We start from the raw sequence: 13,364 nt of genomic DNA, 5'->3' as shown, positions 1-13,364 counted from the left end.
TTTTCTCTGTCACCTTTGGTTGTTTTCTATTCCAAATGAGTCACAGGCAAATGAATAATGTTTTCAAAAATGTGTGGAATACACAAAATGATGAGGTTCACCGAATGTATGCATTTGTAGTTCAGAAGTACTACCAAAGAATCTCATAAATGCTAATGGCCTATGCAGACATGCTCAGTCATGTGAAGTGATTTTTTTTTCTTTTTTTTCAATGTAGTTTCACTGAGATTTGAGTACTAGGTATGCCAGTTTTTGGCTGTGTGCACAGCATTGGGGAATGTGCAATTGTTTAGAAAATTCCAATACTTATAACAATGTACTACACATTCACTTCAGAAGTGAAGCCATAACATAGGTCCTTTCAGGTGTCATTTTCTGCAGTTAAATCCCAATCATGGTTTAAAAATAAAGGATTTTATTGCTATAAATGAAACTGCTATGTATGATGCAGTTGAAGCAGCGCTGCATGTGCTGTAAGGTAGGTATATTTTGTAACATTTGCACAGTAATTTTCACTGAGTTTGTGAAAGGGATGCTGGTTTGAGCCTAGCATTCCCTGTGATAGCTTCAACTGGATAAACTGGAGTAGGCTGCTCTGAGCCTGGTTTCGCGAAACCTTCTTAACGCTACGTAGTTCGTAAGTTCTATGTTAAAAAGTAGAACGCATGAACGACATAGCGTGAAGAAGGCTTCGCGAAACGGGACCCAGGGGGCTAGCCAGCTGTGAGTGAGTCCATAAGGTTATGGGTATATTATATTATATTATATTATCAGGCACCATAATCATATCACTGGCACCTTGAGCTTCTGCGAAAGAAATACATGCATGTAAACGATAAGCTCTTACGGAGGTGGTTGTGTGGATTTCATAGAGGAGTGAGGACAGCCCACGACCGGCTGGCCTCTGCAAGCCAAAATAGAAGCGCAAGATACCGGAGTAAAGAAAATTTAATATATATATGATATAATTGTCGCCCTGTATATTGAACCTTTGTTTCGTCTTACATTGTACGGTGGATTACTAAGCAATAAAAAAAAATCACTGGTTTCACCATAGTTACCGCGTTGGTCCACCATGGCTACGGGCTTGGTTGTCATTGCAAACAGTGAAAATGGTTTTAACTAAAACAGATGCGTCTTTGAGGGTCCATATGAGAAAATTACCTTCGCAAAAACCAAAAGCTTCGGGTGTGACGGACCGCAGCAGCAAAAAGGCAGAGTATAGCGTTCGGGTCAGCTTGCAGGACACCGGCGAAATATTCACAGTGCCTAAATGTCGGGGTCACACGAAGATCTGCGAACTGAAGACAGCGTTAGAGTTAATAGCCGGGATACCTTCAGACTGTCAGAGACTCAGCTACTTGGACCAAGGTGTGTTGTGAACATAAAATATAACTTTCCTCACATAAAAAAAAACTATTAATATAAGGCAGGCGATATTGTGTACATGCATTTTATTACTAACGAACGATATGCTGCTGTTTATTTATCGGGCGCAGAAAAACCGCGAATTGATTCAACTAAAGTAAGAAAGGCATACTGTAGGTTTAAATGCTTGAATAGGCCCATGACGGAGCTGAATAACATTATGAAGAATCAAATATGGTTGTTAAGCCTGTGATATAGGGCGATTACAAACCATAGAGTATTTCAGGTGGACTTTACCACAACACAGCGTTTTACATATTGTAGGAATGGTCTAAAGCTCATTTATGGGAAAAAAAGAAATTATGGTAATTTATTCCGAAGGTTTTTTTTTTTTCCTGAGCAAATATTTTTTATTCAAAAATATGAGTAAGTGCACCCATATAAAACACCCCTTTTAATTGGTAGTGACTTAAATGTTATACTCTGGCATGCAAAAACAAAGGTAATCTCAATAATAATATGCATTTTAAACAAATTGTGGAGCCTGATTAACAACTGCTAAATACAAACAACACATTAATCACAGAAAACATCTGCGACTACGAAGGTATATATATATATATATATGGATAAATGCGTTCTTCATACTTATAAATACATCTGCAGCCCCTCAATTAACTTCAAAAGCACAGCATGGCTCCGTATGAGTTTGTGTGCCTGTGTCAGCCTCTGAGCGAAAGCACACATCGGCTTCATTCCTCACATACTACACCTCTGTTTCGATGCATTGACTGACCCAACAAACATGTATAGAATAGAATGCCCTTTATTGTCATTATACATTTTTTACATATAGATTTATAAAGATTTGCAAACCTATCCATCCCTCCATTTTTACTTTATTCCCTGGAGATGGTCATGATGGAGTCATTCCATTTTAATTCAGCTAATTTGCAAAACCGTTTTTTGTGTCACCATTTTGATTTTGAGGAAATTTGTCGTGTGAATTATACATACACCGATCAGCCATAACATTAAAACCAGCTGCCTAATATTGAGTAGGTCCCCCTCGTGCCGTGAAAATCACCCAACGAGGCATGGACTCCAGGTACCAGTTTTTCAAAAAATTTAATCTGGATCAAATTGGTCCGGATTTGGAAATCCCATGTTTTGCTATCCAGGATTAACTGATCTATCTTACTTTTATGACAGTTTTTTAAAGGAACATTGGGTTGGATCACTGTGATCCAAATATCAAATTTCAGGATTACCAAATCCTGTTTACCATAGCCTTAAATGGAACCAACAGTGTAGCCTACTGGCTTAGCAAAAAAACAACAGGTAGGCAAAATACCAGTGGCCACAAATAGCCATTGTTTGTTTTAATTGTAAGAAACAGAAACACTGCAAAACAAAAAAATAATCTTTTACAATTTTTTAGCTTGTTCTAATGTTAAATAACAAAACAAAAACAATACTGTCAAAAAGTCAAAAATCATTTACAGGACAGACACCAATGTTCTTACATAATGAAGGACACACTGGACATGCAATTAGAGATGCAATTGTGAAAAATTACTTTTCCTATTAAATGACTAAATTTGTTATGGTCATTGTCATTAATATACTGTGGAATTATAGAGCTATGAGCAACAGTGACATTTATTTGACATCTGATAGCTTTGATATTAATTTGTTGTTGTTTACCATATCTCAATATCATTATATGTGACATGCTTCATATAGGCTTCAAATATGAAGGAATTTATATATCATCAGTAACCATTAAGTTTGTGATCATTCACTTAAGAAAAAAAAATGTATATATATATATATATATATATATATATATTTTATTTGGTTTATTTGGGTCAAAAAATCACAACTGAATCCACCCTTCTGATGGGATCAGGATAATCCTGTTTTTTTGGATCAAATAGATCCCAATCTGAATTCAAAGTTTTGAATAACCCAAAGGGCAGGTTTGATCCAAATCAAATGTAAGATTGGATTACGTGGTCTGATCTTAATTCAGAATCCCTCTTTTACTTTTGAAAAACCCATTTCCAAGATGTGATCCAATCCGTGATCCAAAATCCCACTGGATTACTTTTGCAAAACTGGGCCCAGAAGACCTCTGAAGGTGTCCTGTGGAATCTGGTACCAAGTCATTAGCAGCAGATCCTTTAAGTCCTGTAAGCTGTGATGTGGAGCCTCCATGGAACAGACTTGTTTGTTCAGCACATCCCACAGATGCTTGATTGGATTGATATCTGGGGAATTTGGAGGCAAGTTAACAGCTTGAACTTTTTTTTTTTTATGTTCCTCAAACCATTCCAGCACAGTGTGGCAGGACCATTATCCTGCTGAATGAGGCCATCGCAATTGAAGGAGTATACTTGGTCTGCCCCAATGTTTAGACAGGTGGTACACATCAAAGTAATATCCACATGAATGCCTGGACCCCACTAAACATTGCCCAGAGCATCACCCTGCCTCTATTAGCTTATCTTCCCATAGTGCATCCTTGTGCCAGCTCTTCCCCAGGAACACCACTCACCTGGCTGTCCACATGATGTAACAGAACATGTGGCTCATTAGACCAGGCCACCTTGTTCTATTGCTCCCTGGTCCCGTTCTGACACTCACATGCCCATCGTAGGCGCTTTTGGGGTCAGCATGAGCATTCAGACCAGTCTGCAGGCTACAAAGTTCTGCTGTAGCTCACCTGTGGGATCAGACCATATGGGATAGTCTTCACTCCGCATGCACATCAACGAGCCATGGGCACCCATGACCACATAGCACCAGTTGGCCTTCCCTGGTTCAGTTTTGGTAAGTACTGACCACTGCATACTAAATGGTAAATGGACTGCATTTATATAGCGCTTTTCTACTCCTACGAGTACTCAAAGCGCTTTACAATACATGCCTCACATTCACCCATCCACACTCACATTCACACACCAGTGGCAAAGGCTGCCATGCAAGGCACCAACCTGCACACCGGGAGCAATTTGGGGTTCAGTGTCTTGCTCAAGGACGCTTTGATGGGGTCAGGAGGACCCGGGGCTCGACCCTGCAACCTTCAGGTTGCCGAACGATAGCACTACCTCCTGCGCCACCATCTTCCTCAGACCGTCATGCTCGCCCATTTTTCCTGCTTCCAACACATCAGCATCAATAACTGATTGGTCACATGCCTAATAAACAATGCCAACCTTGACAGGTGCCATTGTAACGACATAATCAATGTTATACATTTCACCTGTCTATGGTTTTAATGTTATGGCTGATCAGTGTGCCTTCTAGAGTTCAGAAATGTTTTCATTAAAAAAAAAACATCCCCTTCAGATATAGTGTCATTTCTACACCACAGGTAACAAAAAACGTTATTAGCTGGAGTGTTTTCTTGTGAGCTGTAACTTTTTTCATTTTATGGCTCCTTATTGGTCCTCAAGAGGAAACATTCTAACATGCTATCTGCACTTTTTTTTGTTATTACTATTTTGTATTTTTTTACTATTACAATGGCATGTATCAGTTATAAGAACTGAAATGCTTTGAAATTACTAAATAAATAAGTAATAGTACTGCAAAAATATTCAGTGAGATTTGTGGGGTAAATTCATTTATAGGTGACTGGTGTAAGTGTTTACATGTGTTTTCACTTTACCACCTGATTGATGAGCCAATCAAAGAATTAAAGAATTAATTTGCTGGGCTGGGTACAGCTGTTTCTTTCTTCAAGGCTTTTGTTTCTTCTTTTTTATTTTGTGACTTACGTTTTTTAAGTGCATAGTTGTAACATTACGCCACAAGGTATCTGGATTAGTAATACAAGGATGTCAGGATTAGTATTAAAATGTGCTAGGTAACGGCAGTGTTTGTCGTATGGGTGTGGAAATGTGCCCCAGTTACTTATTTAATTGTCCAATGTATGATATTTGTAACATTCCATGATTGTTTTTCAAAAATTAAGTTTAAGTTTGTGTTTTTTTCTTCATCTATATTTTTATAATTTATATAAGATGTTACTTTATTAATTTAAATGACATTGCACATTACAGTTATAAGCATTACTGCCAATATTCGTGCAGTAATTTTTAAAGTGTAATGCCGAAAATGCCTCCACAATTTTGGCCACTAGTGTATGTTTGCTGCTAGGCTGAGGTTCAAGTGAGTGACCAGTAACATGTACAGTGGCGTACTGGAACACCAGCTATGCAAAAAACTGGTGGAACCCAACATGAGAAAAATATTCAAATAACACCAAGAGACTACATTTGCAGTATGTGTAAGATACAGGACAGCATCTGAGCCATACATGTTTAATGGCCCAGCCATGTCAAAATTCTGTCACTCCTGCATTTATATTGTAATTCATTTATGTAATATATGCTGTATAATAACTGATGAGTATAATACTGCATATGTCTGAATGATGTCACCAGTGACAATTATTGCTTGGAAGTGCCAGATGAGTGGATTCCACTGTAATAAGGCCAGTTAATTTTTAGGTTGTGGCTCATAATATTATTCATTAGTCATCCTCTGCAGATGGAAGATGAATCGGGGCATAAGGAAGGACAAACAAACAAACAAAACACTGAAACGACACTGCAGTACCAGAAAACGTGTCCGGCCTGTGTATCTCCAGGTGGGGAAGCATAACATATGGTCTCATTGTGTGAGGAAAGTTTGCAAATATCAGAAAACAGGGCTCTGTCACTCACTAGGGCATTGTTCGGCGTCTCATTGCCCTGCCACTCCATTCACAGAAGTGTAAGCAAATGTGGGATACCTCACCCAACACCGATTTAACAAAACATTTGCAGAAATATACAGGATACAAAATACAACAACTTAAACATACTTTTTTGAAACAACATCAATTCTGATTCTTTACTAGTTTTGCTAAATCTAACCTTAACCAGGGTTCTTCTCAGATGTTCAGTTTTTAATGTGTAATTTTTTGACAATTTAAGTTTACATTTGTGTTTTTTTTCTTCGCCCATCTTTTTATAAGTTGTACAAGATGTTACTGTATTAATTTAAATGACATTGCACATTGCAGTTAAAACATTGTGACGATCCTGGCTTGTCCAATCATGATGTCAAGCCCATGCCAAGACTGGACCAATAACAACCAATCACAGACTTATTTTGTTTATCGTGAATATGAAGGAAGCGACCCGTCCTTTTTTATGTACAGTTACACCCAAGCACCCAGCCCATCAGATTATCTGGTGGCCCATGCTACACTGAGTGGAAACAATTTTGTGTGCTATTCTGAGTTCTTTTTAAATCTTATTCTATGATAAGCACCTTTGTTCCTGGTAGGAGAAGGTATTTTTTAGAATGATTCTGGTTGTGCTTCTTACTTGTAATACTGCAGATGTTTACTTGAGAGAAGAGTCGCAGTTGTAGTATATTAATAACATCAAGAACCTATATTTGCCTGTATTATCAATTATAGACTAATTGACCACTTTATTAAGTATTAATACCAGACTGGACCCCCTTTTGCCATCAGAACTGTCTTATTTGTTCACGACAAACTCAACAAGGTGCTTGAAACATTCCTCAGAGACGTTGGTCCATGATGACATGATAGCATCATGCAGTCACTGCAGATTTGTCGGCTGCCTCTTTATTATGTGAATCTCCTGTTCCACCACATGCCGTAGATGTTCTGTTGGATCAAGATTTGGTGACTGTGGAGGCCATTTGAGTACAGTGAACTCACTGTCATGTTCAAGAAACCAGTCTTAGGTAATGTAAGTTTTGTAACATGGTGTGTTGGAAGTAGCCATTAGAAGCTGGGTACACTGTGGTCATGAAGGGATGGACATGGTCAGCAACAATACTCAGGTAGGCTGTGTGCTCAGTAGGTACTAATGGGCCCAAACGGTGCCAAAAAAGATCCCACACACCATTACTCATGTTGTTGATGCCAAATTCTGAACCTACCATCTGAAATTCGCAGTAGAAGTTGAGACTCAATTGAACCCTTGCCCACGGTAGCCTTGAAGGTTCGACATGTTCTGCGTTCAGAGATGCTCTTCTACATTCCTTGGTTGTAACAAGGGGTTATGTGAGTCAATGTTGCCCTTCTATCAGCTTGAACCAGTCCGGCCATTCATTTAAAAATCTAATTCACAGATTAGTTCACAGAAGTACATGCTGCTCCTGCCCTACTAATCATTCATCTGTCTTATCTTTTTTAAGGTGATTTGGTAGATGAATCTACGTTTAACTTTAATGGCATCATTCCCAGGAGTACCATCACCATGACGATTTGGCCATACAATGGTTTGCCAGCCCTGGTGAGAGCCGCTGTTTCTGGTGACATTTGCAAGGTACGGTACAATTAAAAGTGTAAACAATGAACAACAATTGAAGAAAACTACTTTCGTCCAGTAAACAACATCTGTTTTACAGTAGAACGCATATAATCATCTGTAGACAAATTTTGTGTGCGACAGCAGTACGTGCCTAAGCATGCTTTCAGTCAGAGAGATGTTGTATATGGAAATCAGCCTAAGGATTTCTCTTAATGCTAATTCTAAACACGTTTGACTGAATATCGCTAGGTTGAATTTTGGTAATTTCGGATGCTTACGGAGTTGGATATCCTTCATTATGACATGACATGACATCCATCCATCCATCCATCCACACACCTTCTGTACTCTTTATCCATTACAGGGTAACAGTGTGACATGATTCCCATGAAATCCATTTCTTATGGTACCTGGAGATGAATATGTCGAAACCATCTTGCATTAGAAAACTTTCCTGACTGCATGAACTATGATAATGTGGGACAAATGTGGGGGAAAATGAACCATAGTTTGTCCCGCAAGTAGCATTGAAAGTTTCAGAGTCTGGTACAGCTGAAATTTGTGATGTTGGGCATCTACAGCATAACAAGATGGTTAGGTAATGTGTCAGTCTGGGTTGTCCACCTCTTTGGTCTGTGTCTTTACTCCTTCTCATTGTCTCTCACTCAGTTGATGATCATCCTGGGCAGGTCGGACTCCGCTGGTTCTTCTCAGCCGCTTGGCACCATCCTGCCATCGCCCTGGCCCTCTCACAGACTCCTCCCTGCCCTCTTTGTCAGCGCCCATCGTGGAAAGAAGGCAGTGGTGCAGTTCCTCATAGCAAATGGTGCGCATCTTTTTTTTTTGGTCACTATCCACAACAATGTGCATTTCCATTTTGGTCCTTGTCTGCTGTGTATGCTGCTTTTAATTTCAGCCAAGGTTTCAATGAGTTATTATGGATGCATCTTGCAATTTAATAAATTATGTGATTCACAGCAATGTCCCGGGAAGCAAATGAAAGTGGTATAAAATCCTTTTCCCCTTCTTTTGAAATTGTCAAAGTAATAATCCTCCATCTTTATTAACTACCTGTCCTGTTCTGGCTATAGTTTAGAATAGCGTTTCTCAACCCAATCCTTTGGGACAGTCCACCAGACAGTCCACGTTTTTGCAAAAATGTGGTCTGTCTGGTGGTCCCCAAGGGCCAGGTTGGGAAACACTGGTTTAGTAGAGCATAGCACACCTAGGGCATAGGGCAGGGGTGCACCCACTTACACAATTTAGAGTCATCAACATACCTTTATGACACGGCATTGGACTGTGGGTAAAATCTGTGGAAGCCAGGTCTCTGTGAGATTTTAAAATTGAACATTAACATACAAAGAATATACTAAATTCTACAATGAGTAAATGAGTAAGAATTTATGAAGTTCATTAATGATGAAGGACATCATATGGATAAACACCAGCAGTAGTTCCTTCTTCTTTATCAGACATTCATCAGCAAACCAACTGATTTGGTTTAAATCTTTGATAAAATATCCATAATATTTCTCTTAATGCAATTTTAATAATGCAATCTATTTCATCAACAGCTCGATCAAGAGCTCAGCTAGCAATGGAGACCAGATCACTAGAGCCAGGCCTAAGACATTAATCAGACATGTATTGGATTATACGGCTGGTTCATGCAGTCGCATTAGATGGAAACTATCTTTCTGAGTATAACGCCTGTTTTAAGAATGTATCCTAAATTTTATATCGTCTGATTGGCTTTCACCTGTAGGGTACGCTCTCTAGGATGTTTGACCTATATATTTACCTGAAGAGTTTTTTTGTACTCATATTGCTGTGGACACATGTTTATTAGCAATAATTAGCACCAAGATACGCTGACAGTAACAGGAGCTATTATTGCCTTTGTTGTCATGGGTGTTTGCCAGGTGCGTGTGTGACATCCCAGACTCCCCAGGGGCGGAACGCCTTGCACGCGGCTGCATGCCAGGGCTACACCGAGTGCATCGACATTCTGGTGGCCGCTGGTGCCCCGGTGCATGTGCGGGATCTCGGCGGCGTAGCACCCATCGATGCCGCCCGGCGTGTGGGTCACCAGACAAGTGTGCGGCTGCTGTCCCTGTCCCGCTGGCAGCAGCGGACGGCGGAGGTGCCACCCAGGCGCCACCTGGATCCCTCAGAGCTGTTTGCCCACCAGCACTTCTGCTCGAACCTGCGGACGTACCTCTGCGGTCCCCAGGCTCAGCGGTACATGGCTCAGATGCGGAGCAGGGGCCGAGAGCCCAGGTCCCAGCTGTGCCCAGGTGTCACCCAACATGGCAAGTGGCACAGGCTGCATCAAAAGCACGGCCATCTGTGCGAGGGGCTCCGTGCCACACAATAACATATACATGTTTAGCAGATGCTTCTGTCCAAAGTAATGCACAAATGAAGTAGATACACAAACATAGGTCATGTCAAGGAGTCAACTAGGCATAAGTGCAGCTAGGGTGGGCTTCCAATGAAGGTCAGGAACAAGTGTAAGCAGTGTAGGAGGAAGAGCTACACGGCATCTTACAAACAAGGCAAGAAACTAATGGGATTATTGAATGCCCAGAATTGCAACATAATATTCAAAGAAAGTAAAGAAACATCAGGCCAGTACTGAAATTCATAGAACAGATGGACCTTGAAGTGTTTCATGAAGGTGGAGAAATGGAGAGTCAATCTGATGGCGGGATGTGGTTTGGCAGCTCATTCCACCGCCCACGAATGAGTGAGTCAATTTTTTAAACATTTTTTAAAACTTAATATAAGATGCCGCTTTAATTTGTGATTCACTACAGTCCAAGGGTTTTAGAAGGTGCTTTGTCCCCCATTCCTGACTGATATATTTCAGTAACGTTCTTTCTCTGGTCTTCAGGAAGTTATTTTGATCGTGTCATGTTGTGCTGCTTTTTGAGAGTCCTTATCCAACTCCACATTGCTGGAATGGTTCTGTTTGATGATGTGTAGATTTAATAAGGCTGGCAGTATTCGAGTTTGGGTGTGTCTAGTTTAACTTAATCTATTTGGATTTGGTTCATTGATTGACTGAGTGACTAGATAACTTTGTCACATGGGTGATAATGGGTGTTGGTGATTTTTTTTTTTCCTTCATTGAATGAAATGGTCATTTAAAAATTGTGTTGTATTTGCTCAGGCAGTCCTTTGGATTATCGTTAATTTTTTTGGAGAACCAAACAATTAAATGTTATTGATAAGAATTTATAGAGTATGTGTCATAATCTGGGAACAGTGTCCACACTGAATCATATGACCATTGTCAGAAAACCTTCACTTTGTTTAGAAACTGTTCTTGGTGTTCAGGAATGAGGTATTTAATAAAAGATTTGCACAGTTACGTTTTTTTGTGGCTTGATTTTTAAATAAGTATGTGCCAGGTCACTAAAGGCTTGAGGTATGTACACAAGGGTTAAAAAAAGTAATAAAAACATGTTGCCTTGCATTGGATTACAGTCCAGTTAATATTTTGATGTGGTAATGCTGCGTCACGTGTTTTAAATGTGTTACACTCTGAATATTGAACTGAAGCTTGACTTGATACTGCAAAGTGCAGTCGCAGTATCTGTCAGAAAAATATGATTATTTTCCCCAAATCGTTCAGGCCTACTGTACTGTATAATTGCTCACCATGACAGCAGCCACCCTCGCTGTCTGTGTCCCTATATGCTTAAAAGACAGTTATTGTAATTGGTTTGGCCAAAAGAAATTGCGAGACAATAAAAAAAATCATATATCTAAAACAACTTAAGTATGAGTCATCAGCTCTGTTGTTATACTTCCAACATGAAAAACAGGTATAACTCCACTTTGTTATTATCAACGCCTGAAATAAGTGTGACATAGAGAAGAGATCTACTGTTACCATCTTCACCCTTTGAGAATGTAAAGGTGTGTATGGTATGGTTAGAATGTGGACTCTGACCTTAGATTACTGTGATTTTTCTGTTTTTGACCTCATCCGTGATATAAATATGTAACACTAATCTAGTAGTAGTGAAAGTGCCAAAATTTCAGATTCAGGTGCCTGTTCCACTGCTCCTGAATGGGAATAGAATAAACTTTTATTGTCCAGCCAAAGACTGCAAATGACACAAAGACTGCACATGACACAAAGACTGCACATGACACAAAGACTGCACATGACATGACAACTTGAACTTAGTTGCCGACCTTTTATAGGCAGATTTTCACCAGCTTTTTGCCATCTCTCATCTATACATGAATTACATTTTTTGTTCAGTGAACCTTCAAAGTTTTTTCTCATAACCTCAGGGATTTTTTTACTCAGTCTACCAGCTCTAATAAAAAACTGAAACTAAATTGTAATTATAATTAGTTTTAAAAGGGGATTGAAAGAGAATGACACAGTTGCTCCAGGGACTTTCACTAACCCCAGACCTTCCACTCCTGTATGTTGCTTTAGACCAGGGGTGGCCAATCTTATCCGCAAAGGGCCGGTGTGTATGCAGGTTTTTGGGATAACTTGTAGGTCAGCTGTTCAAACCCAGGTGTAAGGACTCTTCAGCCAATCAGTCCTCTAATTAGTGACCTAATTAGGGAGTTGCAGCAAAAACCTGCATACACACCGGCCTTTTGCGGATAAGATTGGGTCCCCCTGCTTTAGACAAATGGGTCCTGCTGGGCAAATGAATGTGGGATAAAAATCTGGAGTGTATTGTCTGTTTAATTTTCTTTGCATGACAGTATTTTAAATTTGATCTCATTTTAACAGCATTTTGTTAACCTTCCCAAACCTGTATATCCTGCAGTATTTTTACTAATTGCACCACTAACTCACTTATGTACACAAGTACGTGTTAAATAGTAATGGTACACGACTAATACATGCACCATTACAGCCCTAGTGATGTGTAGTATTTACATATTTGAAATGAACTAGTATCTCTGAAGCAGGCTAGCAAGTTCATTCACAAGTGCTAGAGCTCAGCACTGCTGTTTGCTGATTGCTCCATTTTTCTGTGGTATTATGATATTCAGTGAGCAATATCTGATAGTACATTATACTACATACTTTACCTTAAGGCATTTTGCACCAAAGCAGCTTTTTTCCTTGGATAATTGGTCATGGGAAAACGAAGTTCACAATGAACAAGCTGGACCCAAGAGGATGTGTCACGTGATTTACTTCCATCTAGCCAAAGATGGTGATCTATTTAAACATCGGTAAGCCTGGTGATGAAGGTTCTTAAAATGACCGAAAATAAATTAATAAAACGATGTATTTTATTAAGTATTTTAAATACATAAAATACAGTGCTGAAAAAATGAAAGGAACACTTTTTAATCTGTGCTTTTCACAGATGAGAGCAGGTTCACCCGGAGATCATATGACAGAAATGAAAGAGTCTGGAGAAGCCATGAAGAACGTCATGCTGCCTGTGACATTGTTCAGCATGACCGGTTTGGTGGTGGGTCAGTGATGGTATGGGGAGGCATATCCATGGAGGGACACACAGACCTCTACCGGCTAGACAGCGGCACCTTGGCTGCCATTAGATATCGGGATGAAATATTTGGACCCTACGCTGGCGCAGTGGGTCCTGGGTTCCTCCTGGTGCACAACAATGCCCGGCTTCATGTGGGGAG

General features: G+C 39.8%; 1 protein-coding gene across 6 annotated transcripts; it reads left to right on the top strand.

Moving 5' to 3' along the window:
- Nucleotides 1–130: 130 nt before the first annotated feature.
- Nucleotides 131–11,115, top strand: LOC111835313 (ankyrin repeat domain-containing protein 60). Of its 6 annotated transcripts, none has more exons than XM_072715467.1 (5): nt 1,122–1,371; nt 5,916–6,028; nt 7,649–7,730; nt 8,385–8,541; nt 9,641–11,115. In XM_072715467.1, exons 3-5 carry the CDS (start codon nt 7,662–7,664, stop codon nt 10,093–10,095), a joined length of 681 nt encoding a protein of 226 aa, XP_072571568.1. In that variant the 5' UTR covers nt 1,122–1,371; nt 5,916–6,028; nt 7,649–7,661; the 3' UTR covers nt 10,096–11,115. The 6 variants fall into 6 exon arrangements, with proteins under 6 accessions (XP_072571567.1, XP_072571566.1, XP_072571568.1 ...); XM_072715463.1 differs by having other exon boundaries at nt 7,600–7,730; XM_072715466.1 differs by lacking the exons at nt 1,122–1,371; nt 5,916–6,028 and adding an exon at nt 131–478 and having other exon boundaries at nt 7,600–7,730.
- The last annotated feature ends 2,249 nt before the right edge of the window (nt 11,116–13,364 follow it).

Source organism: Paramormyrops kingsleyae, chromosome 8, assembly GCF_048594095.1.
Source record: "Paramormyrops kingsleyae isolate MSU_618 chromosome 8, PKINGS_0.4, whole genome shotgun sequence".
Classification (NCBI taxonomy): Eukaryota; Metazoa; Chordata; class Actinopteri; order Osteoglossiformes; family Mormyridae; genus Paramormyrops; species Paramormyrops kingsleyae.
The sequence above is the reverse complement of the archived record's forward strand: the minus strand, read 5'-3'. Positions and strand labels throughout refer to the sequence as shown.